Here is a 27,679-nt window from a genome sequence, read left to right as displayed (position 1 = left end):
AGACAGAAGCACAATTCAGTTAATGAATAAAAATGATATAGAAATGATTTAAAAAACCACCAATCCTCAGATTCAGAAAACCCAACAAATCTTAAATTCAGCAAATAAAAAGAAGTCCGCACTAGATATATCATAATGAAACAGCACACCCAAGTCACTGGGAAAATTTTAAAAGGAGCCAGGGGAAAAGCGGAGAAGGCACTGGCACCCCTCTCCAGTCCTCTTGCCTGGAAAATCCCATGGACGGAGGAGCCTGGTGGGCTGCAGTCCATGGGGTCGCTAAGAGTCGGACACAACTGAGCGACTTCACTTTCACTTTTCACTGTCATGCACTGGAGAAGGAAATGGCAACCCACTCCAGTGTTCTTGCCTGGAGAGTCCCAGGGACGGGGGAGCCTGGTGGGATGCCGCCTGTGGGGTCGCACAGAGTTGGGCACGACTGAGCGGCTATGCGCCAGCGGCAGCAGCTGGGGGAGAAGCCGCTGTGACCCCCAAGAGACAGCAGCAACTATTGCCTTCAGGTGACAAAGTTCAAAGTGCAGAGAACTCTGCTTCCAGCAAAATCACCTTTCAAACAAAAAAGGTACAAAGTTATTTTCAAACAAATATTAACTGAGGGTTTATCATAAAAAAGTGAAATTTATTACCAACAGAAATTGGTAACAGATGGATTTCAGGAGGAAGGAAAATGATCCAAGAGAAAAGGCCTGGCACCCAAGACGCAGCAGTGAGCAGAGCACACGATGAACATGCGGAGGGACTTTCAGAGGAGGATGACGGCCGTGTCAGAGCAATGAAAAAACGCCCAATTGGGGGCGTAAAAAATCAAAATAGAAATAAGACCCTGGTAACTAACATACACTACGGAATGGCATGATTGGTGTCTGAGATCCTTGTGCTGTTTGGGAGGCTGAAGGACACCAGCAACTTTAAATTCTGTTAAGTAACCACTAAGGTTACTTAATACACAAATAAATAGAGGGCAGAACTTCTAAATTAGTGGAGGGGTAAAAGAGACTAAATGAGAGAAACAAATTCCCAAAAGTGAAAAATACAAAGAAGGTGGAAAAGAAAAAAAAAAGAAGAGAGAAAGGAAAAGGAGGAAGAAAAATGGGACAGATAGTAAGAACTAAAAAATCCCCAAGTCTATCGATCACTACGGTCACATAGAGTTAATGAGCTACCTGACTGCAAGGCAGAGATGGTCACACTGAATGAAAGAATGAAAAGCAAGAATCAAAGTCCAGAGCAGGAAGAGGAGGAGAGGCACCAAGAGGCTGAGCAGCAGCGTGCTGAGCAGGAGAGCGGGGTGCAGACTCAGGCCGTGTGGCCTAGAGTCTTCATTCTTCTGCAGGACACTACATAACATCTTTAAAAAATGGAAAATCAACATATGTGTTCACTTTTGATATATGAGCCATATCAAGGCCTCCTAATCTTTCAAATTACATAGGATACTTTTATACTACGTTAATAATTATAATTTTAACTATATAAATCTCTTTACAGTTGCTTTCCATGAAAATCAAGTTTGTAGAACTCTGCTGTCTCACTTTGAAGGAAGACAAGAAGCAGTGATTGGATGTAACATAGACTGCAATCCAATCACTACTTCCTGTTTTCCTTCAAACTGATACAGCAGAGTTCTACAAGCTTAATGTTTCATCGAAAATAACTGCGAAGAGATTTGTTTTCAATGGTCCTTAAGATCTTTTTTAAAATTTAGATAAAAAACATCCATATCTAGTCATAATTGCTTCTCGACTGAATTCTACCTTACATCCTAAAAAATATTCTTAGTCCCCAAAATATCAGAGACTATGACTTGAATAAAACAATGTCTGTATTTTTAAGGTAAATGCTGGCTCCATGAACCACAGAACCAAGACTGTGCAAAAAAGACATAAGTATCTCAGGTCAGCACCATCAAAAGTCCAGACAGCAGAGGAAAAGGTACCTGGTGAAATGCATCAGGGTCCCCAGGATTAAACAGCGAGGGCAATTTTTCTTCTAATCCTCGTACTATTTCTGGCCAGACAGAATTCACCAAAAAATCATAGCCGGGAACAGTATTCCCCTTTTCACTGTGAGATAAGAGAAAAATTTCAGTCAAATACACCAGAAACACCTACTTACAAAAAGCAAAATTCCATTGTGGTGTTTTATTAAAATAAAAGTTCCTCAGCCTAAAATTTACTTTGACCTGTTGAAAACAACTGTATTTGTCAATTATTTTGTTTTAGGCCCAAACTTCTCTCTCACTCCTTGATCTCATTCTCACCTAGAACCTGACACACCCTCTGTGTCCCGACTCCTACAATTATCACAGAGCAGACAGCTGGGGTTGAAGGTAACGGAAAACTATGCCGATGTGCCGTGGCACAGCTTTCTCCCCTAAAATGGGCTACCATGTTTACACACTATCTTGAAAAAGCAGCAATCTAGTACCACAAGAAAAGCAATCTTTGTATTCAATCTTAACACTGCTCAACTCTGCTGCTGTTGCTGCTGCTAAGTCGCTTCAGCCGTGCCCGACACTGTGCAACCCCATAGATGGCAGCCCACCAGGCTCCTCTGTCCCTGGGATTCTCCAGGCAAGAACACTGGAGTGGGTTGCCATTGCCTTCTCCAATGCATGAAAGTGAAAAGTGAAAGTGAAGTCGCTCAGTCGTGCTGGACTCTTCGCGACCCCATGGACTGCAGCCCACCAGGCTCCTCCGTCCATGGGATTCTCCAGGCAAGAGTGCTGGAGTGGGTGCCATTGCCTTCTCCACACTCAACTCTAAAACACTATAAATCACACTAATTTACCAATCACTAACAGCTCTGTGACTCAGCTTCCTCTGATCATCTTCAGGTCTAATGTAAAATTTCATTCCATGTAGAATCTGGATCACAAACCTTAACAAAGAAAACTGCTAACATTCATGGTTTCATATGCACATGCTCTATTTTGCACTGTCAGCAAAAAGGCCGAATTCTGAGTCTCTAATTCACACGCTTAGGTGAGAGAGAACACTGAGATAAAATCACGCTTTCAGGAGCCACAGTACCTCAGTTCAAATCTCGGGTCACTGAACTTCTCTGTGCTTTGGTTTCCTCTTCTTTAAAATCATAGGGTCATTATATGAAATAAGATTTGTAAAGCATTTAGAACTTACTACCATATAGTAGGGAGAAGGCAATGGCACCCCACTCCAGTCCTCTTGCCTGGAAAATCCCATGGACGGAGTAGCCTGGTGGGCTGCAGTCCATGGGGTCGCTAGGAGTCAGGTGCGACTGAGTGACTTCAGTTTCACTTTTCACTTTCATGCATTGGAGAAGGAAATGGCAACCACTCCAGTGTTCTTGCCTGGAGAATCCCAGGGACGGGGGAGCCTGGTGGGCTGCCGTCTATGGGGTCGCACAGAGTCGGACACGGCTGAAGCGACTCAGCAGCAGCAAGAGCAGCGGCATATAGTAAGTACTACGTTAACAGTGTGAAATACACAGTACGTGAACAAAAGAGGTGGGCTCCCTAAGTTTCTCTGCGCTTAAAAATCTGTAAATATCTTTAGGCAACACCACCTCACGGACCTGCCCACTTTGGTGCACTGCTAACGTGCTCTGTATTAAGGTAACCTTCTTTACATTCAGTGAGGGGAAGGAGATGCCTATGTCCCACACACCCAATTCCACGTATCATATCATGCTTTTAATCACAGTAAGAACTAGCTCTAATCAGGTATAGGAAGAGAGAACAAAATTGAAGATTTTATAATAAAAATGCACGTAATATGAGCAACAATGAATGACAAGATCACCTCATTTCCAAACTAAATATACAGTTAAAGCCTCAAAAAGAAAATTTAAATCTGCAGGATCAACAATTAGAAAGGCTAATTTACGTTCTCTGGAAAATAACTCCTGAACATCACTGGTGTTGCCAAGTATACAAAGCACCCAAAGGCAGATGCTGAGCAAGGGAGGGTCCAGGGCAACAAGACGATGGGGCGTGAAGCAAAGGCAGATGACCTACCAAGGCACAGTCTAGACACTCAAATTTCTGAGCTTTCTACATGAGTTCTGCCACACTGAAAACTGTGGAAAAGAACAAACGTGAGGCATGAGACTTGACATTTCAGGACCAAGACTAGGCTTGTCAAATCTAATGACTGGCTGTTTCGTTACTGTGGCCTCTTTAATTTCACATGATGACTTCTGTTAAATTCTTACCCCAAATCCAAATCCAACTAAATCTTCATGATTATTAAACAAAAGTGGCAAAACAAAGCTTCATCTGAAATCATCTAGTGGAAACAGAGAGGGCACTTCACCGTCTATCGGCACATTTATTCCCCAGGTTTCTCCTTTCAAAGAAAAAATTCAAGACTAAAAATAATTTTTACTCTGTGAAGAAAGGGACTTTATTTGCCTTTCTAATGCTGCACATTGACTGAGTCTTTCATTTCAAAAACATTGGATAGTTGCTGTCTTAAGACACTGTGCCAAGGGTGGGGAGTATGCGTTGTGCAGGATGGGAGCAAGCTGTTAAGATGGAAATTAGTCCTCAACAGAAGTAAAAGCAACATGCAATCGGCTGCAGAGAACAGGATTAAAGCTAGACTGCAGGATGAAAGGTGGTCTCTTGAAGGAAGTGGCATCTGAGTTGGGGCTTCACACGGAATGACAGATCAACAAAGAGAAAGGGAAAGGCAGCGGACTCGGAGGGAAACCCAGGCCCACGGGATGTATGCTGGGGGCCGGCGGAGCAAGGGGAGCCTGCAGAGTGCCACGTGCAAGGACCGCCGAGGCCAGAGCACGCAGGGCCTCGTGTGCCGCGTCAAGAGCCTAGACTTTCCCCGACAAGCAGCAAGAGGCCACTGCAGGCTTAGGGAGAAGGCAGTGCCCTGTCAAGAGCCTAGACTCCCTGATGAGAAGCAAGAGGCCACTGCAGGCTTAGGGAGAGGGCAGTGCCACGTCAAGAAGCCTAAACTCTCCCCGACAAGCAGCAAGAAGCCACTGAAGACCTAGGAAGAAGGCAGTGCCTAAATATCAGAACTGCGGGTAAATCCGACAGCCGAAGGGCAGAGGGAGAGGGTGAGAAGGGAGAGGGTGGAGGCAGGGAGAGGAGGTGGGCAGATCCTGTTATTCGGGATAAAACTATGACAAAGGCCCGGATCAGGCCAGTGGTGATGGTGAAAGGCAGTCGGGTATTTATGAAACAAAGCTAAAAGTATGGAAATTAGGCAAGAGGAGGGAACACTGAAGATGACTTTAACCACAATTAATGTAAAACTTGTTGAATTAAACTGAACTGATATTTATAAACAGATTACAACATTAGAATAATGTAAGGAAACCAACTTTTATTTCACAAGTAATTTAGAAAAAAGTATAGAAAAGGGGAAAGTATGGGTCGTGAATTCAGAAAGATGCTCCCTTCACCTCTGCCCTGCTCATTACAGCTCCCTTCTAAGACGATGACCTTCTGAGGGGATGACCCACACCCACCTCGCAGTGCCACGTTAACAATTCACTAGGGAAGTACAGAGGAACCCGCCTCAAACAAGGCAGCAGTAATTAGCCGGCGCAAGCTCTAAGTACAGCTGCTTAAACTACCTTGAGATGGCTCCTCCTGTGACCTCTCGAAGAAGGCGGCAGTGATGGGGAACGAACTCCAAGAGCTTATCATACATGAGCTGGAGATCACTCAGATGACTGTCAACAATCTGCTCTAGAATCACCTATTGAATGAACAGCATTTTTTAAAAAGCATCTAAAAGAGGTATGAATTACACACTACAGGAAAAATAGAGAAAACCTCAAAAGTATGCTTCCTCATGCCCCTCCTCCCCAGCTAACATGCTTCTAACAGTAACAGCTATACTCAGAGCTAGTTTCAGGATCTGGAAGCACAACTCTGACCCAGGGGAGACACAGGCTGGGTGACAGAGACTGGCCTGAAGCTGGGAAGCCAAGCACATTTGCCTCCTTCCCTCCTGAGATCGAAAACAAAATAAAATGACGATTTCCCATAACAACAGCCCCTCCCTGTACCGACCTTGGCCTTTTCTTCTACCGTAATTTAGATCAGGGGAAGGCGTGAGACAGAGGAAGATGGAAATACATGTTTTAGTTTACTTTATTATTTTATCTTTTGTGTTAAGGTTGAGAGTTAAAAGGTTAATGACAAGATAAGCATATGAATTAAAAAAAATTAAAATGTGGCCTTAGTTTATTTAATATGCCACTGAAACATCAAATGTTTCTCTAAGTTAGCACATTAGGTTCAGTTCAATGAAAAACAAAGGCATAAGTTAGTAACGATTTTCACTTACTGATAAAGAAATAATGTAGGTAATTTGTCTTTTTCATTCTTATCAAGTTAGATATGAAACATAACAGGATAGGAAGAGAGGAGTCTGACAGATCATTTATTTTTAGTAAAAGCTGAGAGGATTACTGACGTTAATCCTCAAATTTCATTTTTATCAGTGAGATTCAATTTCCCCCATTTATAGATGGGAGCCTTTCACCCAAAGTCACGGAGAGCAGGGCTTTTGCTTACTGGGCAGAAAGAGCGTCCGCACCGACGGAGGACTGGAGAAGCCCGCAGACACTGAGGGCGGGCTTGCGACTCTCACCAGTTTGGACCAGATGCAGCTGCCATTTTTGTGTGTCAGAAAATGTTGAGTATTGGCAGCTTCATGTGGTACAGTTTATATTCTGGCTGCTCAAAGGAAGAATATGCTCACTTTCCAAAGTTTAACTGTATCCTTGCAGATAAGGACACTGGATAGGCAAGCTCTGGACTTAGGGTATTGTGCCGCTCATCTGCCTATGAAAGGCCTGCGTCAGTGACTGTTTCCTCCCTCCCACCTTCCTGGCTAAGAGACTCCTCAGTATTCAAGACTCAGGCCACAGCTCTGTGAAGACGCCCTTCAGCACAGGCTTTCCATGGTCGGGGTTCAGCAGGCTCCTTTACCAGCAACACTGCAGTTTTGGTATCTGCTTACTCGTTCCATTTTACCCACTAGACCAGTAGTTAAAAATTCATTTTAAGAATTTAGTGGCAAATAATTTACATTCCATAAAACTGACCTAAAAATGTTTTGATACATTCCTTCTCCCTAGGCAAGACCCTCCTCCCACTAAATTAACATGATCCCTGGGCTATAGCATCACTAAAAACACTTGAGAAGGTGCCTGACTCCGGCATGCTGGTTGTAACCACCAGGGACCAACCTTTTCTCACAACTGATGGTACTACAGGAACTGAGAATCTTTACAGAAAGGCCTCTAAGCCACCCCTTACACCCAGTAAAGCATCCAAGACAGAGCAGATGCTCCACGAACACCTGCTGAATGAAGGCCTTATCCAACAGTACACAAACCTCATCTACGTATGGTTTCACGAGGACTTGACCAACTAAGGCCTCTGCATCCCGGGTCTTGTCAATTGTGGCGTAAGTCCGTAAGCAGTGCCGAATAATATCGACACTGGAAGTCTGAAGACCTTCTAGTAGGAGGCCTTCCAGTGACTGTTGTAACATGGCTGTAATACCAGCTATACGCTGCAAGAAAGGCAGGTTAAAAAGCTCCAGTTGTAATAATTTCTAAAGATCCAAACACATACATAACACATTTCTTATTCCAACAGAAGATATGTAAAATTAAATATTAACATTTTCTGGAGAGTAACAATGAATCTCTCCTCCTCCTCGCATCTCTTTGTAAGTTAATCTTGTCTGTATCAAAGGAGGATTTAGATATCACTTCAGAATGAGGTTCCTTTAAGTTACAGAGTAAATCTGACAAACATCATGATTCTAAAGTCCAGTCAAGAGTTTTGGATAAATTAATTCTGACTAAATCATACAGCGTGTCAATTACATGAAATTTAGAGTTAATTTGACCCTTATAATTCAGAGAATATGCCTGTGTCTTTACACAAAATCTATAAAGTGTGACACATTAGGAGGCAGGGGCCTAAAAACAAAAACTGAAAGAGAAAATTCAAAGCTAATTTCAAAATCTTGCAGACCACAACGGTCAGAACAATACAGGCGCGCCCTGGCAATACTGCAGGGGCGGCTCCAGGCCACCGCAGTGAGCCGACTACTACCTCAATAGAGCCAGTTACGGGGCTTCTTGGATTCCAAGCAGATATAAAGGGGATGTTTATACTGTACTACAGGTAGCATACCGAGTCTGCAAAAGCATTATATGTAGAAAAACAAGATACAGACCTTACCTTAATTAAGAAACGCTTTATTGCTAAAAAATGCAATCGTCATGTGAACCTTCAGTAAGCTATAATCATTTTGCTGGTGGAGGTTTGAAATACTGTGAAAACTACCAGAATGAGATACAGAGATAACAGCCCGTGAAGTGAGCAAGTGCTGTTAAAAGGGTACTGGCATGGTGATAGATCTCCTTGACGCAGAGCTGAAAAAACCTTCAATTGTTTAAAAAAAGCGCAATATCTGTGAAACACAATAAATCTAAGGGCAATAAAACAAGGTCTGCCTGTGCCATTTAGCAAATCCCTAAATACTGAAGTGTGAAAATCTAAAGTGACACTTACTGGTCTTATTTTGTCCAGAAGAGGCAAGCCTTTGCTTTGAACAGCGTGAAACTGTAACTGATTAAATTCTGTGGCAATTCTCTCCAAAATTTGTCCAGTCAAAAGTGGGCTAGTGGAGACAATTGAAAAGAGTTAATTCCTAAAGGTTTTTAATTTCCAAGAATACATCACATGATCAGCAATGCTGATGCTTTCACTGTGCTTTTCCGTAGCCCCCCTGTTATAAGGCAGAAGCTATAGCATCCTTTGTGCCATGAGCTTTTACAGCTTGTTCTAGGGCAGCGGAAAACTCTAACAGTTAAGCATACGCCCGCCACTGCCAGCCCCACCACAGGTCCAGCCGAGAAGCAAGAGTGGCCAGGCCAGCGTGGGTGTCTACGTCTCCTGCCCCAGCCTCTCCTGCTCGGGCCTTCTTCACTCTAACTTCCTCCCCTCTAGCTCTGCCCTGTTATCCTCATCACACTGCCCTGGTTTCCTTCCTCTACAACCCAAAGCTGCTGATCTGAATTTTTAAAAAGTCCTCGAAGGTGATTCTGAGCAAGAACCAGCATGGTATCTATTACATTAAAGATGGAGTATCACTAAGGGACAGTATTACAGAAAAAGACTTTGTGACGCACTTCTATCAAAGGAAGAGTAGGAATGGGCAAAAACGGAAAGAAAACAGGAAGGCAGGCATGGCGGACGCCGAGTGAGGATAAGCCGGCAGGAGCTGCCAACGCAGCTGAGGGCGAGAGACCTGGAACAGTTTGAGACCAACAGCGTCCCTGGATGGGCCAGGAGGGATGACCCATCAAATGGGGTCACAAACAGCCGACCATGACTGGGCAACGACACTGAACTGAGGGCCTACTGCATGCCAGGTAGGGGCTGGCGGTATCTCAGTGTTACAGCCCTGCCAGAGGAGCTCCCATTGGCCTCCCACTGTCAACGACACCAGGAGCTGGGCTCCACGGCTCAGGCTGCCCAGTGGAATACTCAGCACAGACCTGTCCACGGCACCACGGCGCTTCCCATGGCGCTGGTGTGAGCTGCTCATTTTCCGAGTCACTCACCTACCTGGCTGATTTAAAATTCAGACTAGAAAGATAAGACAGTTGCAGTATATAACAAAAAGAAAATGGTCATCTTTTTCTAATTTCACAAGCTTTTTTTTCTTGTTGACAAATGCTAACTAAACGTGCCTATCCTGCTTCTTAATGATGTAATGCTAGGGTTAGACACTTAAGTGGCAACACTGTGGGCATTACTCTGGTCTAAATGAATTTAGGAAGGATGAAAGCTATTTCATACCTTGAAGATCAACAAAATTTTGCCAGTGCTTCTACAAGGCAATTCCAAAGATAAAATTATTGCAATAAAACACACTCCTCTGATTCCCTGTGAAGTGATGTATTGGAACTGTGGCCCATAACCATAAAGGCTTTATAAGGATGTATTACAAACTTTACCATCTCACACCCTCCACTTTCCACAAGCTACACTCAAAAACACTGAACCACAGACTTGGCTTTTCTTCTTTTTCAGAAATGAATTTTAACTGAAAAAAAAAAAAGAAGAATTAGGCTAGATGTGAAGTATTAATTTATGTAATATTTAGTAAAGAAAATACTTACCTGCTTGCTTCTAGAGCAGATGTTTCTTTAGAATGTTGAGAATTTAAGATTTTTTCAATTTTCTCAACTGATCGAATAACCTGTATAAGCCGCAATACACATATCTATAAAATAGTAATTAAGCAAAAAAAAAGTTGTCACGATATTTAATCTTAATCATCTTATTTCCCCATTCTAAATACAGGGAAATACAAAGCAAAAAGTCAACTTAGGGTATGTAGGGCATTCTATATTTTGAATACTTCTACATAAAACTGAATTCCCAAGAATGCAAATCTTAATTTTAGGTGTCAAGAAGAAGCACATTTTCAATATTCTGCTGCAAGTTTATAGTTAAAAAAAGAAGAAAACCAGACTGTTTCTTTTCTCATTTCCCACACTTTTATTCCTTTCTTTTCCTGTCTTAAACGAACCTCTCTATAGGTACTACATTTTTCTTCTTATGAGCCTTTTTCACGTTATAACTGTAGCTTCTGATCATCTTTACCCTGTTTACATGTATATGACACAATTATATGCTTAAGCACCAATTCATTAATGACATTATTACACAACATTATCGAAGAAGTTGAGCATTATAAAAACATCCCATCCTTAGAAGAACAGAAAGATATGAAGTCACTCATTAGACAGACAGTTGCCAGCACCTACTGCAGAGCACAGGGGACTCTAGTCAGTGCTCTGCGGTGGCCCGAATGGGGAGAGACCTAGAGACGAGGGGACATATGCGGCACACTGTGTGACTGATTCACTTTGCTGTGCAGCAGAAACTAAAACATGGTAAAGCAAGCATACGCCAATAGAAATTAATTTTAAAAAAGACAAAATAAAATATGTAAATAGTTACTGAGCACCTATTGTGCACCAGACATTGTTCCAGACAGGGAGGACACGACGGAATGGAACAGTCAGAGAGTCCCTGCTCTCATAGAGCTTACAGCCTTTCTAGAAAGGCACTACATGCTTGACATCTCTGGACAAAAGTTGATAATTGTCTCAAATTCTAATCCTATTATATCCAATAATAATGGATATATATGATATATATTATATATTATTATAATATATAGAATAATGGATATATAATGTTATATGTCCATTAAAGTCAGAAAATAAAACCAAAACGTAAGACTGCTAAAAATTAAAAGCGGTGCATGCAGAGGCGCAGTTACGAAGTGGAAACAAAAGCAGCGAACGTGGCAGAAAGAGAGAGCGACTCACTAGCCTTTCAACCTGCAGCAGAACACCGGGAGAGCTGGCCGTAGAGGCCTACTTGCTCCCTAATCACTGAAATTGCTGAGGGTGCTGAGAAATTAGTTTCATGCCTGTTAAACTGTAAAATGCTTCACTGATACCAGTTATTACTGTTTCTTACTCTGGAAAAATTGAGGAATGTTAATTTTGTGCCCATTTGGGTACCTCTGAAATTCTGCTTTATTTCAAACAGTTAACATGACATTAGAAGCATAGAAACAGTTTTGGGAAGAAAAAAAAAAGTTTCATATGGTGAGAAGTTGAGAAGACATGAGGTTTTTAGCTGGCATGTAGCATGAGAAATCTACATTTAAATCTTAACGCTATCATTAATAAAGCACAAGAAGAATATGCAATGTTCTGTGTCTTTTTCTTCAATTAGTCACCTCACCACACCCTTCTGATTAATAGGACTTTAATCAGCCAAGGAATGAGGAGACCTGGGCTCCAGCTCTGGCTGAACCCCTCAGGAGCCTGGCTGAATGCTGATGCCTAAAGAGAAAGGAAGATCCCACACTCCTCTCTGCAAAGGTACCAAGAGGAGTATATCACACCGCATCCATGACAGTGCCGTTAGCGCCAAGGTGCTACCATAGGCCCATGTTCACCAGTCTGACGCTCAAGGATACCTTCTTTTTCCTAATGTCCTCTTGCTTAGACAGTCGTTCGTCTACTGCCCGAATTCCTTCACTGACAGATGACCGAAGACTCTAAAAGAATAAAGAAAACGTACTGCAGAAATTGTTTTGTGGCATTACGAAACTTATACATTAACTTCCAAGTGACTTAATTATCTTTGGGCCAGTATTATGTAGATATTGACAAAAATACATAATATCAAATACAACTGCTGTTGAGGGTACTCATGAATTGAGGGCAAAATGACATATAAAGCTAGGATTAACGGCCAAAAGAATAATAATATTGGGTTGGCAAAAAAGTTAGTTTACTTTTTATCATACGATGGCTCTAGTAGTGCTTGGCTGTCTTTAATTTCATTAGAAATAATTTTGTTAAGACTGTATTGTGACAGCTGTCATATCAGTGTGCACTAAAAAAAAATCAAGACTACTGAATTTTTGTGTAGTCATTTTAATATCAAAGGAGGAAAAAAATCAACATTTTCTGCGCATCATGCTTTATTATTTCAAGAAAGGTAAAAACGCAACTGAAATGCAAGGAAGGTTTGTGCAGCGTATGGAGAAGCCGCTGTGACTGACTCAAGTGCCAGAATGCCTTTTGCCAAGTTCTGTGCTGGAGACTTCTAACTGGATAGATTTCGCCACAGTTGAGATGAGCAGTTGAAGTTGACAGCAATCAAATTGAGACCTTAACTGAGAACACTCAATATTATACCATGCAGGAGATGGCCAACATACTCAAAACATTCAAATCAACTGCTGAACACCATTTGTACCAGTTTGGTTATGTGAATCATTTTGATGTTTGGGTTCCACATAAGTGAAGTGAAAAAAGAACCTTCTTGACCGTATTTCCACAGGTAATTCTCTACTTAAAAGTAACAAAAAAAATTTTTAAAAACAAATTGTGAGGTGGGAGGGGGGTTCAGGATGGGGAACACGAGTATACCTGTGGCGGATTCATGTTGATGTATGGCAAACCAATACAATATTGTAAAGTAATTAACCTCCAATTAAAATAAATATTTAAAAAAATAAAATACAACACATTGTGACAAGAGAGAGAAAACTGGACTGCTGTTGTTGCTCAGTAGCTCAGTTGTGTCCGTCTTTGCGACCCCGTGGACTGCAGCACGCCAGGCTTCCCTGTCCTTCACTATCTCCCAGAGTTTGCTCAAACTCATGTCCCTTGAGTCGATGATGCCATCCAACCATCTCTTCCCCTGTGGATACTGTACAATTATGCGGAATGGAAGCGCTCGTGGGGCAAGCAAAACGAACCACCACAATCATACGAAAGGCTGCTCTTCATCCAAAAGTGATGCTGTGTACATGGTGGGATTGGAAGGGAACTCTCTATTATAAGCTCCTTCTGGAAAACCAAATGATTAATTCTAACAAGTACTTGCTCCCAATTAGACAAACTGAAGGCAGCACTAGATGACAAGCATCTGGAATTAGTCAACAGAAAACGCACAATCTTGCATCAGGATAACTCAAGACCACGTTTCTTTGATGACCAGGCAAAAACTGTTACAGCTTGGCTGGGAAGTTCTGATTCATCCATCACAGTCATCAGACATTGCACCTTCAGATTTTCACTTATTTTGGTCTTTACAAAATTCTCTTAATGGAAAAATTTCAATTCCCTGGAAGACCATAAGAGACACTCGCAACATTCTTTGCTCAAAAATATGAAAAGTTTTGGGAAGGTGGAATTATGAAGCTGCCTGAAAAAAACTGCAGAAGGTAGTAGAACAAAACTGTGAATACACTGTTCAATAAAGTTCTTGGTCAAAATGAAAACTGTGCTTTTATTTTTACCTAAAAACCAGTGGAACTTGCTCGCCAACCCAATACATACACGATCACCGTCATACTTGGTCAGAGAACAGAAAGAATCATCTGAATCAAAGAACAGGAGGATCTGGCACAGGGGATGGAACTTGAGTCTGCCGTGGAGAGCTGAGGAGGCCGACGGTGGAGGGGAGGAGTCGCTAGAAGACAGAGGGTGAAGGGGCAGAGCTTCCAGGGCACATGCGGGGCTGGAGGGCACACCCGCGTGCACAGCAGGCTTCCTTTAGGAGAGAAGCAGAAATAAACGGGTGGGGGGCTGATTTAGGAGAATGTTAGACTAGATTCCATCAGGAATTAAGCAATCCTTAAGCACTGATACACCACGATGCCATGCTGTTCTAAGGATATTAAGAATCAAGGAGTAAGGGACAGAAGGGCCAGGAAAAGGCAGCTCACAGGTGGAGAAACATGTCCAGAAGCTAATAAATTAAACAATATATGAAGAATCAGGCCAAAACAAAGGTAAAAAAAACCAATTAGAATAAACTAGACATGGCAGCCCCTCCAGTACTCTTGCCTGGAGAATGCCATGGACAGAGGAGCCTGGCGGCTACAGTCCACGGGGTCGCAAGTCAGACACGACTTAGTGGCTAAACCACCACCACCAGCCAAATCACAAAGATTTTACAGAAAAGTGAATTAATTCATTCAGCAACCATGAAATGTCTACCAACTGTCAGCCAATGAGGATACACGATGAATTGGACAGAAACAGTCTTATCCCTCAATGATTTCAGAATCCCAGAGAAGCTTCTTGAGTTGAGAATAAAAAGGCAGGTGAGGTCTATGGGTGATGAGGAGAAGGAAGGTTATAAAGACAGCTGCAGAGTAAGGGACGGGAGGTGGGGCTGGCAGCTGGCAGTGTAGGACAAGAGCCTGAAGGTATGAGAGCCGTCGAGGAAGTTCAAGCACAGGTCAGCAGAGTGGAGAGAGTTCAGAGAAGAGTGGAAGGTTAATAACGGACAGGGTTCGGGAACTGTCATGGCTACAGGTTGGGAGAAGGAAGAGGAGTCCTGAAAAGGAGGCAGGAAGGCCACACAGAGGCTGGTGTGGAATCCAGCAGCAGGCCAAGAACTTCTTTCTTTCCCATTCCAACAAAACGCACTCTAATAAGCTCTGTAAACTTCAAACAAGACACAAACTCTCAAGCAACCTGCTAGTTCAAGGCACAGCTCACAACTTAACCTCTTTTACGAATTTTTTCTTGCCTAGCCTCCTCGGGACTTCTCAGCCCTGACATTCCCATTGTCCTGCATTTCCTGCAGCTTTATCCAAGCAGAACCTCTTTATCACACTATCTGCTGAGAGCCTTGCATGTGCCAGCTGCTGTCTCGAGGCAAGGTGCGTAAGGCCATTTGGTCCAGCATGGTCCAGCGCTGACACACACAGGAAGCGACGGCGCAGCGCTTCACAGCTAAGGGAGGATGGAGGTCCAGGTGCCCAGCACAGCTCAGAGGGTGAGGGGGACAGGGCGGCACAGTTTTCTGTCGGAGGTGATACCAAAACTCCCTCTCCACTGTTCATCTGGATGAAGTCCTTGTTCTCACGGCTTAGAGGCAGACAGTTCCATTCCCAAGGGAGAGATTTTCTCAGAGAAACTAGGTATTACATGACATTTATATTATCCTTCAGTTACATCAGGGGTTAAATGGCTGGTATAAACTGGTCCACGAATCTAACTACATATAAAATATTGTCTGGGAAAATACTTGTAAAATGACAAATTTTAAAATATAAGTAAGCCAGTTCTAAGCTGGAGACCACTGGGTGAGGTGGTATTAACAAATTTAAATTTTGAAATACCCTTCTCCTCCTCCTCGACATTTAAAAGTGTCTACTCTTGAGAATTTGCCTTCTTCAAACCAAGTATGTTTCTTAGGTTGTAATATCACATGCAAATCATTTACATTTTGAAAGTATCATACTATAATCATGGAACATTAGAAAACACCAACGACAACAATCTAACAGATTAATAAAAGAATTCTTGGAGAAGGCAAACAAGTGTAATACGCCTTATGGTAGATTGTTTACTGGTATTTGGGGACTTACCAGAACCTCTTCTCGTAACTGTCCCAAAGGCACAGAAAGCTGATTGAGGGCCTTGTCCATGCCGACCTAAAGGCAAGTTGGCACAAACACATCAGGGCCAGGATTAACAGTGAAGCCTACGCTTAACGATCAAAGCCGTATCAGACTTAGGCTATTCTTTCTGTACAATTATATGCTGCTAGCAACCACGGTTACTTTGCCATAAATATTGTTCATTGAATGTGAAAAACCTGTTGATAAATAAGAACTATAAAAATAAGGAAAGTCATAATAAATCAAAAATTCCTATGCACAATCTGCCTTTGGATGAAATTTTAAATGACTAACAAGAAAAATAGCTATATCTGTTGTTTATGATATTCAACCAACTGATATGAAAGTCTGATGGACTACATTTTTCCTAAGCATTATTACAACCCTTCAGAAAAACCCAAATTAAACAGGATGGAAATAAAATTTTCAGGGTTTCTAATGCTACTGGAACGTTTATCTTAGTGGTGTATTTCCCAAAAGCAACTATGGCTCGTTATTCTCAATGCTTCTTGAAATTCCCATAGAGATGGCTATTTTCCATTTGTCTTTTGACAAACAGACTTAAAATATGAGGAAGACTTTCACAACCATGAGAACTCAAGTATTTCTAAGCAACTTTTCCAAGTAATTGATATGCTTCTTATAAACAATTCCTTCACTTTTATAAAATGTGTAAAAATAGGCTTCTTAATGATTAATATTGGCCAATGTCTTCTCCACCTACCTCTGGCTAGCACATGTACCTGAAAGTAAATTAAACATTTCCTTAAGAAGAGTTGATATCTGCTCTCGGAAATTAGTCTAAACTGGTGAGATTTCATGGTAATCAATTAGCAACTAACAAGAACAAACATTCTTGGTATTGCTATCCTTTACTTTTAACACTTCTTAATAAGTCATTCAAAAAATAATCAAACTAAACTAAAAACAAGAAATGTGTATCAAGAAAGTTTAGTTCCTTTATTAATAAGATTAGCAATCCCTTCAAGTTTCTGGGGAAAAAAAATAACTAAAAGGTTTCTAAAACGACTCAGCTGCTAAGAATAGACAAGACTGAGGAAGGAAGTGTGCAGCGCCTGTGTAAGCACACTGACAGGCAGGGCTGCGCATGCCAGGGTTACCAGGTTCGTTGACAGGTTGACAAAGTCTGCGTAGTCCTTGTTGATGAGCTCGACCATGGCTGCTTTGAGCAGCTTATAGTAGAGCTCCAGGTCATCTCTAAGCGCTTCCAGCTGGACTCGCTTCCGACAGTCAGACACAAAGTGATCGACGTCGAAGTCTTCCTGAAAATAAAGCCAGAAAAAAAGAATTCTCGCAACAACATCACATCTCACATATAAAAATAAAAGGAGAGAGAATAACAGAGAAACACCATTCTGTTCATTTGAAAGGTTAACTGCTGTCAGGATAAAGCCCTTTAAACACACAGGACATAAAGGCGCTTGCACACGATCAAGGTGCCCAGAGGGAGGCCCCTGACCAAGAGCATTCTGTCCTGCTGCCTAAATCCTAAAAGGGATTTCATTCGTTTTTAACTACACACATTAAATAGGCTCTTCTCAAAACAGAAATAGTTTCTTTTCCCTCAAGTTTTAAAAGTAACAAATATTCACTGTGACAATTTCAACCTATAAATAAAGCCATCCCTCAGCATCCACGGGGGCCTGTTTACAGGACCGCCGAGGACACCAAAATCTAGTATGTCCTAGTCTCTAATATAAAATGGCACAGTACTTACGTGCACTTTAAATCATCTCTAGATTACATAACACCTAATAAAATGTAAATGTCATATAGATAATGGAAAATACTGTGTAAATAGTTGCCAACTATTTGTTGCAGCAAATTCAAATTTTGTGTTTTGAAACTTTCTGGAATTTTTTTCCCAAATATTTTCATTGTGAGGATCGATGAGGTAACATCTATCACACAGTTACAAATTTCCTTTTCTTGCTATGATAAATTTTAAGATTTACTCTCTTACACTTTCAAATATACAGTACAGTATTCTTAACTCAGTCACCATGCTTCGCATCTCGTCCCCATGAGTCATTTAACCAATGGACTGTAAGTCTGTGCCATTTGACCCCTGCACCCATTTCGTCCATTCCCCAACCCCTGCTCTGGCAACCACCAATCTGTCCTCAGTACCTCTGAGTTAACGTTTGTTTTGTTTTTTATATTTCACATGAAAGTGAGATCATGATCACCTTTCCCTAACTTATGTCACGTAGCATTAATGCCCTCGAGGTCCATCCACGTTGCCACAAATGGCAAGATTCCTTTCTTGTTTAAAAACACCTTTGTTTACTGTTCCTGACGGTGCTGCACCTTCAGTGCCGCGGGCGGCTTTCTCTAGCTGCGGCAAGCAGGGGCTGCTCTGCGTTGCCGTCCGCAGACTCCTCACTGTGCTGGGTTTCCCTTGTTGTGGGCAATGGACTCCAGCGCACAGGCATAGCCGCTGTGGCTCAGAGGCTCCTGTGCTCCGTGGCAGGCGGAATCTTCCCCGACCAGGGGTCAAACCTGCGTCCCTGCATTGGCAGGCAGATTCTTAGCCACTGGACTGTTGCAGAAACCAGTCATCGAGACACCAAGCAGCACACTCAGAGAGCTGAGAACTCAGCTTTATGACGCCAGCGGGCCCAGAGCAGTTAACACTCCAAGCTCTGGGCCCCAAACAAAGGGGTTACACAGTTTCCACAGACAGACTACAGCGGGCTACACTAGCTGCTAATAGGCTGGTTTAAACTAAGCAGTTCCGTGTGCACGGGAACAGCAGTCAAGATGGGGGGGGGCGGGGAATGCCTGACCTTTACATGGACAGGCATGATTAAGCAGGTTTACAGGGGCTGGGGAATTGCAGAGAGCAGGGCAAGGGTGGCGAGATAAGCTCCAGTTCCTAGTGTTTTGAGTCCCCACTTTCTGAGACTACGTGACCTACGTGATTGACTTTGCAAGGAGCAAGCTGAGTTACACAGGCAGCACGAGCAGGAGGTTATGTAAAATTTTTACTTTTCCTTTTCAGTACTACCAGGGGAGTCTAGGTTTATCTCCTTTTCATGGCTGAATGATATTCCTCTGTGTGTGCGGAGTGTATAGACCATGGTTTCTTTATCTATTCATCTGTCAATGGATGCTAAGCCTGCTTCCATGTCTTGACTATTGCAAATAATCCTGCAGTGAACACTGGGGACCTACAAGTGTGAGCCTCATTGGCCACCAAAGCCAGGTGACCTAGAGTTGTCTCCGGGCAGCAACTGCAAACATCAGGGCACCAGACAAGTACTCAAGTTCCTTTCTAGGAGATACTGTCCAGCTGGAACAAGACAGAGAGAGCAAAGATGGCTCCTGCCCGCCGCCAAGCCCCTAGAGAGTGTTAAATTAGAGGTCAGGCCCTCAGGCTGATGATGCTTTGAGATAAACAAGCCTCTTTCACAGAAAGTCTGGGGCCTTTTCAGCTGCCGTCCCCGTGCCAGGCCCCAGGAGGGTGACCAAATTCACGCTGCCCTTCAAAAGCGGTTTCTCCGACCATGAGCCTGGTGGGTCCTGCAGATGCCAGTTCCACTGACTTTCAAAGGTAGACGTCTGGGGGCTTAGCTCCCAGATGCAAGTCTTTACAGGAGGGGTGCCAAGCTTAGGGTTCACACCCTCAATTGTGGGTCACCATGCTGAGAGTTGGGTGGACGGTGAGACCATGTCTCAGCCTTTCCTATCCACTTTGATGTGGGCTGTTGGCCAGATGTGCAGGAGTTGCTCAGAGGAGGAAACTATTCCAGGTTTAGCTACTGATTTCATGTGTCCACGGGAGGAGCTAAGTGTCGTAGGATCCTCCTTGAATGAAACCCTTGACCTTTATCTATGTTCACACACACACGCACAAACATACACATACAAAGAATCTTAATAAACCTTTTCTAAGCTATTTTTCTCCTTTTACATATAACTCCAATGTCTTTTCATAATACATATTAATTGGTATTGACATTTTATATGGATGTTGAGTATTCAACTGAACAGATGTTCAAAATCTTTCAAAACCAACTTCCAAGCATTGTTCACAGAATCATTATGCCCGGTTTCCCTTTATAATATTCTGATGCCCCTGGTAGGCACACAGGCATACAGACAGCAAATCACTGTCTACTTATGACTTCGGTACTAACTGAGCTGTTTGGTTATCAAGTATCAGGTATGATGATTCCCAAACTTGTTAAGGCCACTTATACTTATCACCAAAATTACATAATTTTATTAAACATTGTATAAACCAACAAAATATAAGTACAAAATGATAACTGTTTTCATGAAAACTAAGGCAGATGCTTTGCAAAGACCTGATGCTGAGAAACTGATAAGACAGTCTTTGCTGAATCACATTAGATATACGAGATGACCACGAGCCAGGCAGCACTGTGGGAAGGAGGATCACAAGGATCTTGAAGGATTCTCCGCCAGATTCTCTGCAAATGCCTTAGGGTTCTCATTCAACTTGAAGCACAACAAAAAAAGTCCAATTGACCGACAAATTTTCAGAGAAAAGACTTTCACGCCACATCAATGTAGAACAGATGTACGCATATGTTAAGGACAACACGCACCATTCTGTAAGAGTACTTATAAAAACGGACTTTCTTAACTAATCACCCAAACACTTGCTGTAACAGTGTCAGATAAGCAATTTCTTACCAAACTATAATTTCACAGCCACCTAGTGAAAAACCATCTGTTTCTTTTACTTCCTGAGACTACCTCAGATAACACCTTAGACTCACAGTTACACAACAATCACAGAAAGAATGTGGGGGCAGGGCTCAGCCTGACATCTCGGCCTAGGTACTGACCCGCCGCATGACTGCGCGGAGCACTCGGCCTGTTACTCTGAAAGCATGAACTCCGAATGGATGGAGTTCAGATCTGAGCTTCATGGCGGCATTCTAGATCACAGAACCTGAGCTCTAACACATGCTACTAGCCAATATCAGTGCTCGATTTGCCATTTATCTGTTTGTTCCTGGATAGACAAATGTTGCACTACACAGGAGAAAATGACTTAGAACACGTGTGGATATTGGATGAGGCAGCTTTTGCTATGAAAGCAAACAACTTCAAACTCACAGTGGCATATAATAACTGCCGCATTTCATTTACCAGAAAGTTTCACTTTATACTGTAGATTTACTAAACATCCAGCAATTGATATTATTATCCAGAAAATATCCTTACGGAAGAGTGGATTTAGATACTAACCTCACACTATACACAAAAATTCAACTCAAGATAGATTAAAAGGCAAATAGAAGAGCTAAAACAATAAAACTCTAAGAAGAAAACAGGTGAGAATATGTGTGACCTTGAATTAGGCAATCATTGACACAAAAAGCATCAAGATAACAGATAAACTGAATGCAATCAAAATTAAAACTTGTGTGTCGAAACACATTATTTAAAAAGTGAAAAGACAACCCAGTGAAAGGGAGAAAATATTTGCAAATCATGTATCTGACACGGGTCTAATATCCAGAGTATAAAAACTCTTACAACTCAACAGTTAAAAGACAAACAGACCAATTAAAAAATGAGCGAAGGATCTGAATAGACATTTCTCCAAAGAAGATATACAAATAGCCAATCAGCATATAGGAAATTAAAAACTACTCAAGAGTTTGGCTGTGAAGCGGAAGAGAGTGATATGGAAGTGACTAGAGGCCGGAGGGCCAAGAGGAAGAGACCAAAGCAGGAGCGTGTTTAAAAGCCCCTGGGGGTGAGGTCAGAGGAGAGCACCAGGGGGTCTGGGCTGCAAGCACGGGGAGGAGTGGGGTGGGAAGGACCAACCTTAGGAAGGAAACCCCTTCCTAAACAGGTGAGGAGGAGAAAGGGGATTGGCACACACACAGGAATGGAGCTGTCATCAGTTAAGATGAAGACGTTCCCACCCGATGGCACTATTTTTTCTATAAAATAGAAATCATATGCTGGGATAGAAGGATAGATTTCAACAGCACCCCTAGGTGAATGGGCCTAACTTGTCTTTGTTAGCAGCCTCTTCTCTCCTGTACTACTAGTATCTTAGGTCCTATTTCATGTATTAGTTGGCTATCAATTCTCGCTAAGGACTTTTGCATTTTTTAAGCTGACAGAACTAATGCTGTGATGTCATCACCACCTCTATCACCAAGCGGTAGAAGTCCACCACCATCTGCCACTCTCGTCCTTTGACCCCTACATCTTTCACAAACCTGTCCTCTGCTCTGTTTCTCATTAGATCTTACAAGGACCACTGAAGCATTTTCAGCAGCCTCTTTTTCCTGAGTTCAGAAAGGTAGTTGGTTGTTTCTTAAGCTTTTATTAAATAACTTCCTAAAAGTCTGAGATACCACTATGACATTGAGTTAGGGCTGAAATACATGTGCAAGAATGGCCCAAACCAAAATACTAGCTCATCAGTTCAAATGCACCATAATTTCCCCTTGAAACAGAACCCTATATTAACTTGAAGTAACCAGTGGCACGGCATCCTCTAACACGGCTTCAATGCAGCAGACATGACTACATCATTCCCTGCTTCACACCTGAGTGCAGCTCATCCAGCGCAAGCCCCTCAGTGCAGCACACAAGAGCAACTCGCGGCCCACCCAGCTGTCCTTCAACTTTTCCCGTCTCAATTCTGGTCATCCTCCCAGCTTCTCTGGACTAAGTCCAGTTTCTCAGCACACACTGTGGTCTTTCTGTGACCATACTCAAAAGCCTAAATCTTATCTGAAGTGAAGTCAAGTGAAGTGAAGTCGCTCAGTCGTCTCCAACTCTTTCGACTCGGTGGACTGTAGCCCACCAGGCTCCTCCGTCCATGGGATTCTCCAGGCAAGAATACTGGAATGGGCTGCCATTTCCTTCTCCAAGGTGATCAATGAGTGCCTGTTTATTAAATGAATGATTGCTGCCATTGTCCTAACAGGGCCTCATCACGTGTGTGACAAAGTTTCCTTTGACTGGAAACGAAGTTTCCAATGACTGGATTTTTTTTTGAGTAAACTCCACTCTGCTAATGCAAATCGGACATTCTCTAACTTTCTCACAGACACAAATTACAATATGCTTTGAATCAGACAGACTTAAGAAATATAACCCCGAAGGCATGCTCTCTATCATTTCTGCCATGTGACCAAAACTTTTAAAATGTCTCTCTGAAGGAAACATAAACTGCAAGTAACCTTTATCTCCAAGTCTTACCTAGGAAACGAACATTTAACACAAGGCAGCTGTCCTGTGTATTTTTCTCTTACATGTGAAGTGGTCACATTTATTAGCACTACAAATTACAGAGCATGCTCAGAGGCATGAAAGAATGTGAAACTGCTGCCATTTCAGCCACCTCCCCAGTCTGCTCTCTCCTTCATCAGGATCTACTTTCAAACTTATTCTGAGGTTTCTACTTTCTGAAGCCTCTCTTCCCAAAGGCATTCTATCAGTTCAGAGCAAGAAACATGGTGGGGCTAGCAAGTCAGAAAGAATGCTGGTGCTGAGCCTGAAGGAAGCCTTGAAGGAGGCAACAGTTGGTCACGTTAAGCTCTCTGTGTTTCGAGATTCTTGAACAGGCCAAACCCCTAATCGCTGCTTGTGCCTCGGCTTCGTCCATCACACCTCTCCTCATCACGCTCTCCTTCTACCCCTTGCTCCAGGACAGCTCTCAGCCAGGACATGGAACAAAGTGTTTCTAGATCAGCAAGTTCACTCTGCACTCCCTTTCAAATTATGCCCTTCGTTACAGAGGCTAAGCAGGAACATCACTGTACAAGAACAAGAGCACGTCATTCCTGGGTCTAGAGCCAGATGGAAACGCTTTTTTTAAAAAACACTACATCACTTAATTTTTTTTATTCTAGTTGACACACAACGTTGTGCTAGTTCCAGAAGTACTGCAAAGTAGGTCGTTTCTATGCAGACACGTATCCACTCTTTCTTGGGTTCTTCCCCATGTAGGTCACTACAGAGTGTGGAGTAGGGTCCCCTGTGCTATATAGAAAGCCTCTGCTAATCTGTTTTATATATAGTAATGTGTATATGTTAATCCCAATCTCCTAATCTATCACCTCTCCCCTTTGTTAACCATAAAGGTCTGTCTAGTCGAGGCTATGGTTTCTCCAGTAGTCATGTATGGATGTGAGAGTAGGACCATAAAGAAAGCCGAGAACTGAAGAACTGATGCATTTGAACTGTGGTGTTGGAGAAGACTGTTGAGAGTCCCTTGGACTGCAAGGAGATCCAACCAGTCCATCCTAAAGGAGATTGGTCCTGAATATTCTCTGGAAGGACTGATGCTGAAACTGAAACTCCAATACTTTGGCCACCTCATGCAAAGAACTAACTCGTTGGAAAAGACCCTGATGCTGGGAAAGATTGAAGGTGGGAGGAGAAGGGGACGACAGAGGATGAGATGGTTGGATGGCATCACCGACTCAATGGACATGACTTTGAGTAAACTCTGGGACAGGGAGGCCTGGTGTGCTGCACTCCATTGGGTTGCAGAGTCAGACACGACAGAGCGACTGAACTGAACTGGACCATACATCTAATGCTGAGATCTGCACGTCTGCTTCGTGAATAAGTTCCTTTGTTATCACTTCTCAGGCTTCCCAGGTGGCTCTGTAGTAAATCAACTACCTGCCAAAGCAAGGAAACATGGGAGACGTGAGTGTCACCCCTGGGTTAAGAATATCCCCTGGATAAAGAAATGGCAAACTACCCCAGGGTTCCTTCCTGGAGAATCCCATGGACAGAGGAGCCTGGCGGGCAACAGTGCATGAGGTTGCAAAGCGTCGCTTACGACTGGGCATGCACGCGCGCACGCGTCGCCTTTATTAGAGCCCGGACGTCAATGGCGTGCTTGTCTTTCTCTTACTTCACTTAGTATGATGATCTCCAGGTCCATCCACGTAGCTGCAAATGGCACCATCCTGCTCTTTTTCATGAACAACATGGAAGCTCCTTTAAAAACTAAATACAGAACTACCACATCATTCAGCAACCCCACTCCTGGGCATGTATCTGAAGAAACTCATCATTTGAAAAGATACACACACCCTAATATTCACTGCAACACTATTTGAGATGCCAAGACATGGAAACAACCTAAAAGTTCACAGGAATGGATAAAGAAGATGCGGTGTTGTTCAGTCCCCAAGTCACACCTGACTCTTTGCGACCCCATGGAGTGCAGCACCGCCGGCTTCCCTGGCCTTCACCGTCTCCCCAGGTTTGCCCAAGCTCATGTCCATGTGGTACATACTGCTGCTGCTAAGTCGCTTCAGTCGTGTCTGACTCTATGCGACCCCATAGATGGCAGCCCACCAAGCTCCCCCGTCCCTGGGATTCTCCAGGCAAGAACACTGGAGTGGGTTGCCATTTCCTTCTCCAATTCATGAAAGTGAAAAGTGAAAGTGAAGTCGCTCAGTTGTGTCTGACTCTTCATGACCCCATGGACTGCAGCCCAATAGGCTTCTCCATCCATGGGATTTTCCAGGCAAGAGCACTGGATTGGGGTGCCATCGCCTTCTCTGGTGGTACATACTACTCAGCTATAAAAAAGAACAGATGTAAATACTTTTTAAAACCAGATACTGTGAACTGAATGCAAGTATCAAAAAGATAAACTCATGAAGCTAAAAAGAAAAAAACATACTATGACTTGAAGTCATCAAAAAAACAAGAAAAGTAAGACTTAAATTCAGTTGCTCAAAAGTTTAAGTGTCTACTGAGCCAAAACATTTAACTTCTTAACACTGAAAGCAGCCACTAAGTGGTATCAAAAACCTCAGTCCTTAGAAATAAAGCATAACTGTATTTCTTGATGGTGTATGTACAGTCCCAGAGCATTACACCAAAAAAATATGCAAAGTTCCACCCAGCTCTGATTCAAATCTTGGACATTTTCAAGGCTGTGCCTGATACACCTTTAATATCCATAATATTTCAATTCTGTTTATGTAAGCTTATGTCCTATATTTACCTGCAGACCAACTTCAAGTTCACCTTATAAACAGTACAAACTCCTAGATACAGAGATTAGATTAGTGGTTACCAGAGGGGAAGGGGGCCAACTGTATGGTGATGACTGGTAACTAAATTCGTGATGGCGCTCACTTTGTAGGTATACAGATGTTGAAGGATAATGCTATACTCCTTAAGTGTATATACCTTTTAAAAAATAGGCCTACCATCCGACCCAGCAATTCTGTTTCTGGGGTTTGTTTTGTTGCACTGCAACAAAATCAGTAATAAGATTCTAATCTTTTAAATATCCCATTCAGAAACTTTAGGCAAACGTTAAGGAAAAACTTTCGATTGCCTTTTCCACCCACCTAATCTCATGGGGTCGCAAAGAGTCGGACACGACTGAGCGACTGAACTTAACTGAACTGAATCCCTGGGTAGCGACGTGGGTCCAGAGATTTGGTCAATCCATTCGTACTGAGCTTCTAGGTGCAAGGCGGCGGTCGACAAACTTCTGTCTGCCCAGGATCTGGCAATTCCGACTGCACTGCGTGGTAACGGGCTCGGGTAATAACAGGAGCTTTTACACCTAGCTCGAAACCACTTGCTCACAACTTCAGGCCTTTTCGTCACTATGCACAATTTCACAGAAGTGCCTTCTCACAGAAGGCTGCCCCGGCCACACCTGAGGCCCAAAGACTCACTGCGAAGGCAGCGAGGTCCCGCCGGGAGCTGATCCGAGGTGTGCGCGGCCCAGGACCCAGCAAGAGCAGCCCGAGGAGGCCCCGGAGGGAAAGGAAGGCAGGCCACCCGCCTCGGCTCCGAGAGCGCAGCCCCGGCGCGCACCTTCATGAACTCGTCCTTGTCGAAGCACAGCGTGTCCGGCCCCTTGGGCAGGTTCATCCTACTTTTCTCCATCCCGCCGGACGCCGCCTCTCAGCGCCAACCCCGGGCGAGGGGAAGAAGGAAGACCCTGTGCGCCCTGACTCGGCAGCCGCAGCCGCAGCCGCAGCCGCAGCCAGGTGCCGCGGCCCGGAGAGCGCCACTTCCGCCAACATGGCAGCGGCCGCGCCGGGGCCAATCAGCGAGGGCTCCGCGGGCCGGCCTCCGCCCGCCGCCGCCAAGAGGGGCGAGGGCATCGCCGCTGCCGCCGCGCCGCAGGTCACGCTGCCTCCGTTCGGCGGAGGGCGGCACTGCAGCTCAGGCAAGCTGGGTTGGGCAGTCTGGCTCCCAGTGAGGTAGGTCTGAGGCTGAAGGGCACTGGCTGGAGGAGTCTGGGGCTTCCTCTCCAGCCTCCGTTTCCACTGGGAAAAATGTACCTGCAGCATTCTTCCAGGATCTTCTCCCTGATCTTGCTCCAGGTCTGGCTCAGACGCAGCTGGGAGGTCGGAGTACCCTTGGGTCTTCACTCTTCTTAAGGGAGCACCTTTGAATAACTTTGGTCTTCACTCTTCTTAAAGAGCATCTCATCACCTACCTAGTCAGAACATAGCACACAAAAACATGTGCATACATATTTATTTTTAATCTAAGCCAGTGTCTACTTAAAACCATTCACAACCTTAACGTTGAGAGTTATGTTTTATTCGGTGAGAATTTTTAGGACTTCAAGTCCGGGAGATAGCAGCTCAAGTGACCGTGAGAGAACTGCTGTGAGGAGGCAGGGAGGT

General features: G+C 43.5%; 1 protein-coding gene across 3 annotated transcripts in view; it reads right to left on the bottom strand.

Moving 5' to 3' along the window:
- The window catches only part of COG2 (component of oligomeric golgi complex 2), a 43,244-nt gene extending 16,222 nt beyond the window's left edge, over positions 1-27,022 (bottom strand). For all 3 annotated transcript variants that reach the window (XM_068982041.1, XM_068982042.1, XM_068982043.1), the window contains exons 1-9: positions 26,856-27,022; positions 17,144-17,305; positions 15,990-16,055; positions 12,069-12,149; positions 10,186-10,289; positions 8,570-8,678; positions 7,377-7,556; positions 5,602-5,726; positions 1,958-2,084 (exon numbers count right to left, since the gene is read on the bottom strand). In XM_068982041.1, the coding sequence (XP_068838142.1) occupies positions 1,958-2,084; positions 5,602-5,726; positions 7,377-7,556; positions 8,570-8,678; positions 10,186-10,289; positions 12,069-12,149; positions 15,990-16,055; positions 17,144-17,305; positions 26,856-26,927 (1,026 nt within the window). In that variant the 5' untranslated portion in view covers positions 26,928-27,022. The remainder of the gene's footprint in view (positions 1-1,957; positions 2,085-5,601; positions 5,727-7,376; positions 7,557-8,569; positions 8,679-10,185; positions 10,290-12,068; positions 12,150-15,989; positions 16,056-17,143; positions 17,306-26,855) is intronic.
- Between the last annotated feature and the right edge of the window lie 657 nt (positions 27,023-27,679).

Source organism: Capricornis sumatraensis, chromosome 10, assembly GCF_032405125.1.
Source record: "Capricornis sumatraensis isolate serow.1 chromosome 10, serow.2, whole genome shotgun sequence".
Lineage (NCBI taxonomy): Eukaryota > Metazoa > Chordata > Mammalia > Artiodactyla > Bovidae > Capricornis > Capricornis sumatraensis.
Note: the sequence above shows the minus strand (reverse complement) of the source record. Positions and strands in the feature narration are given on the sequence as shown.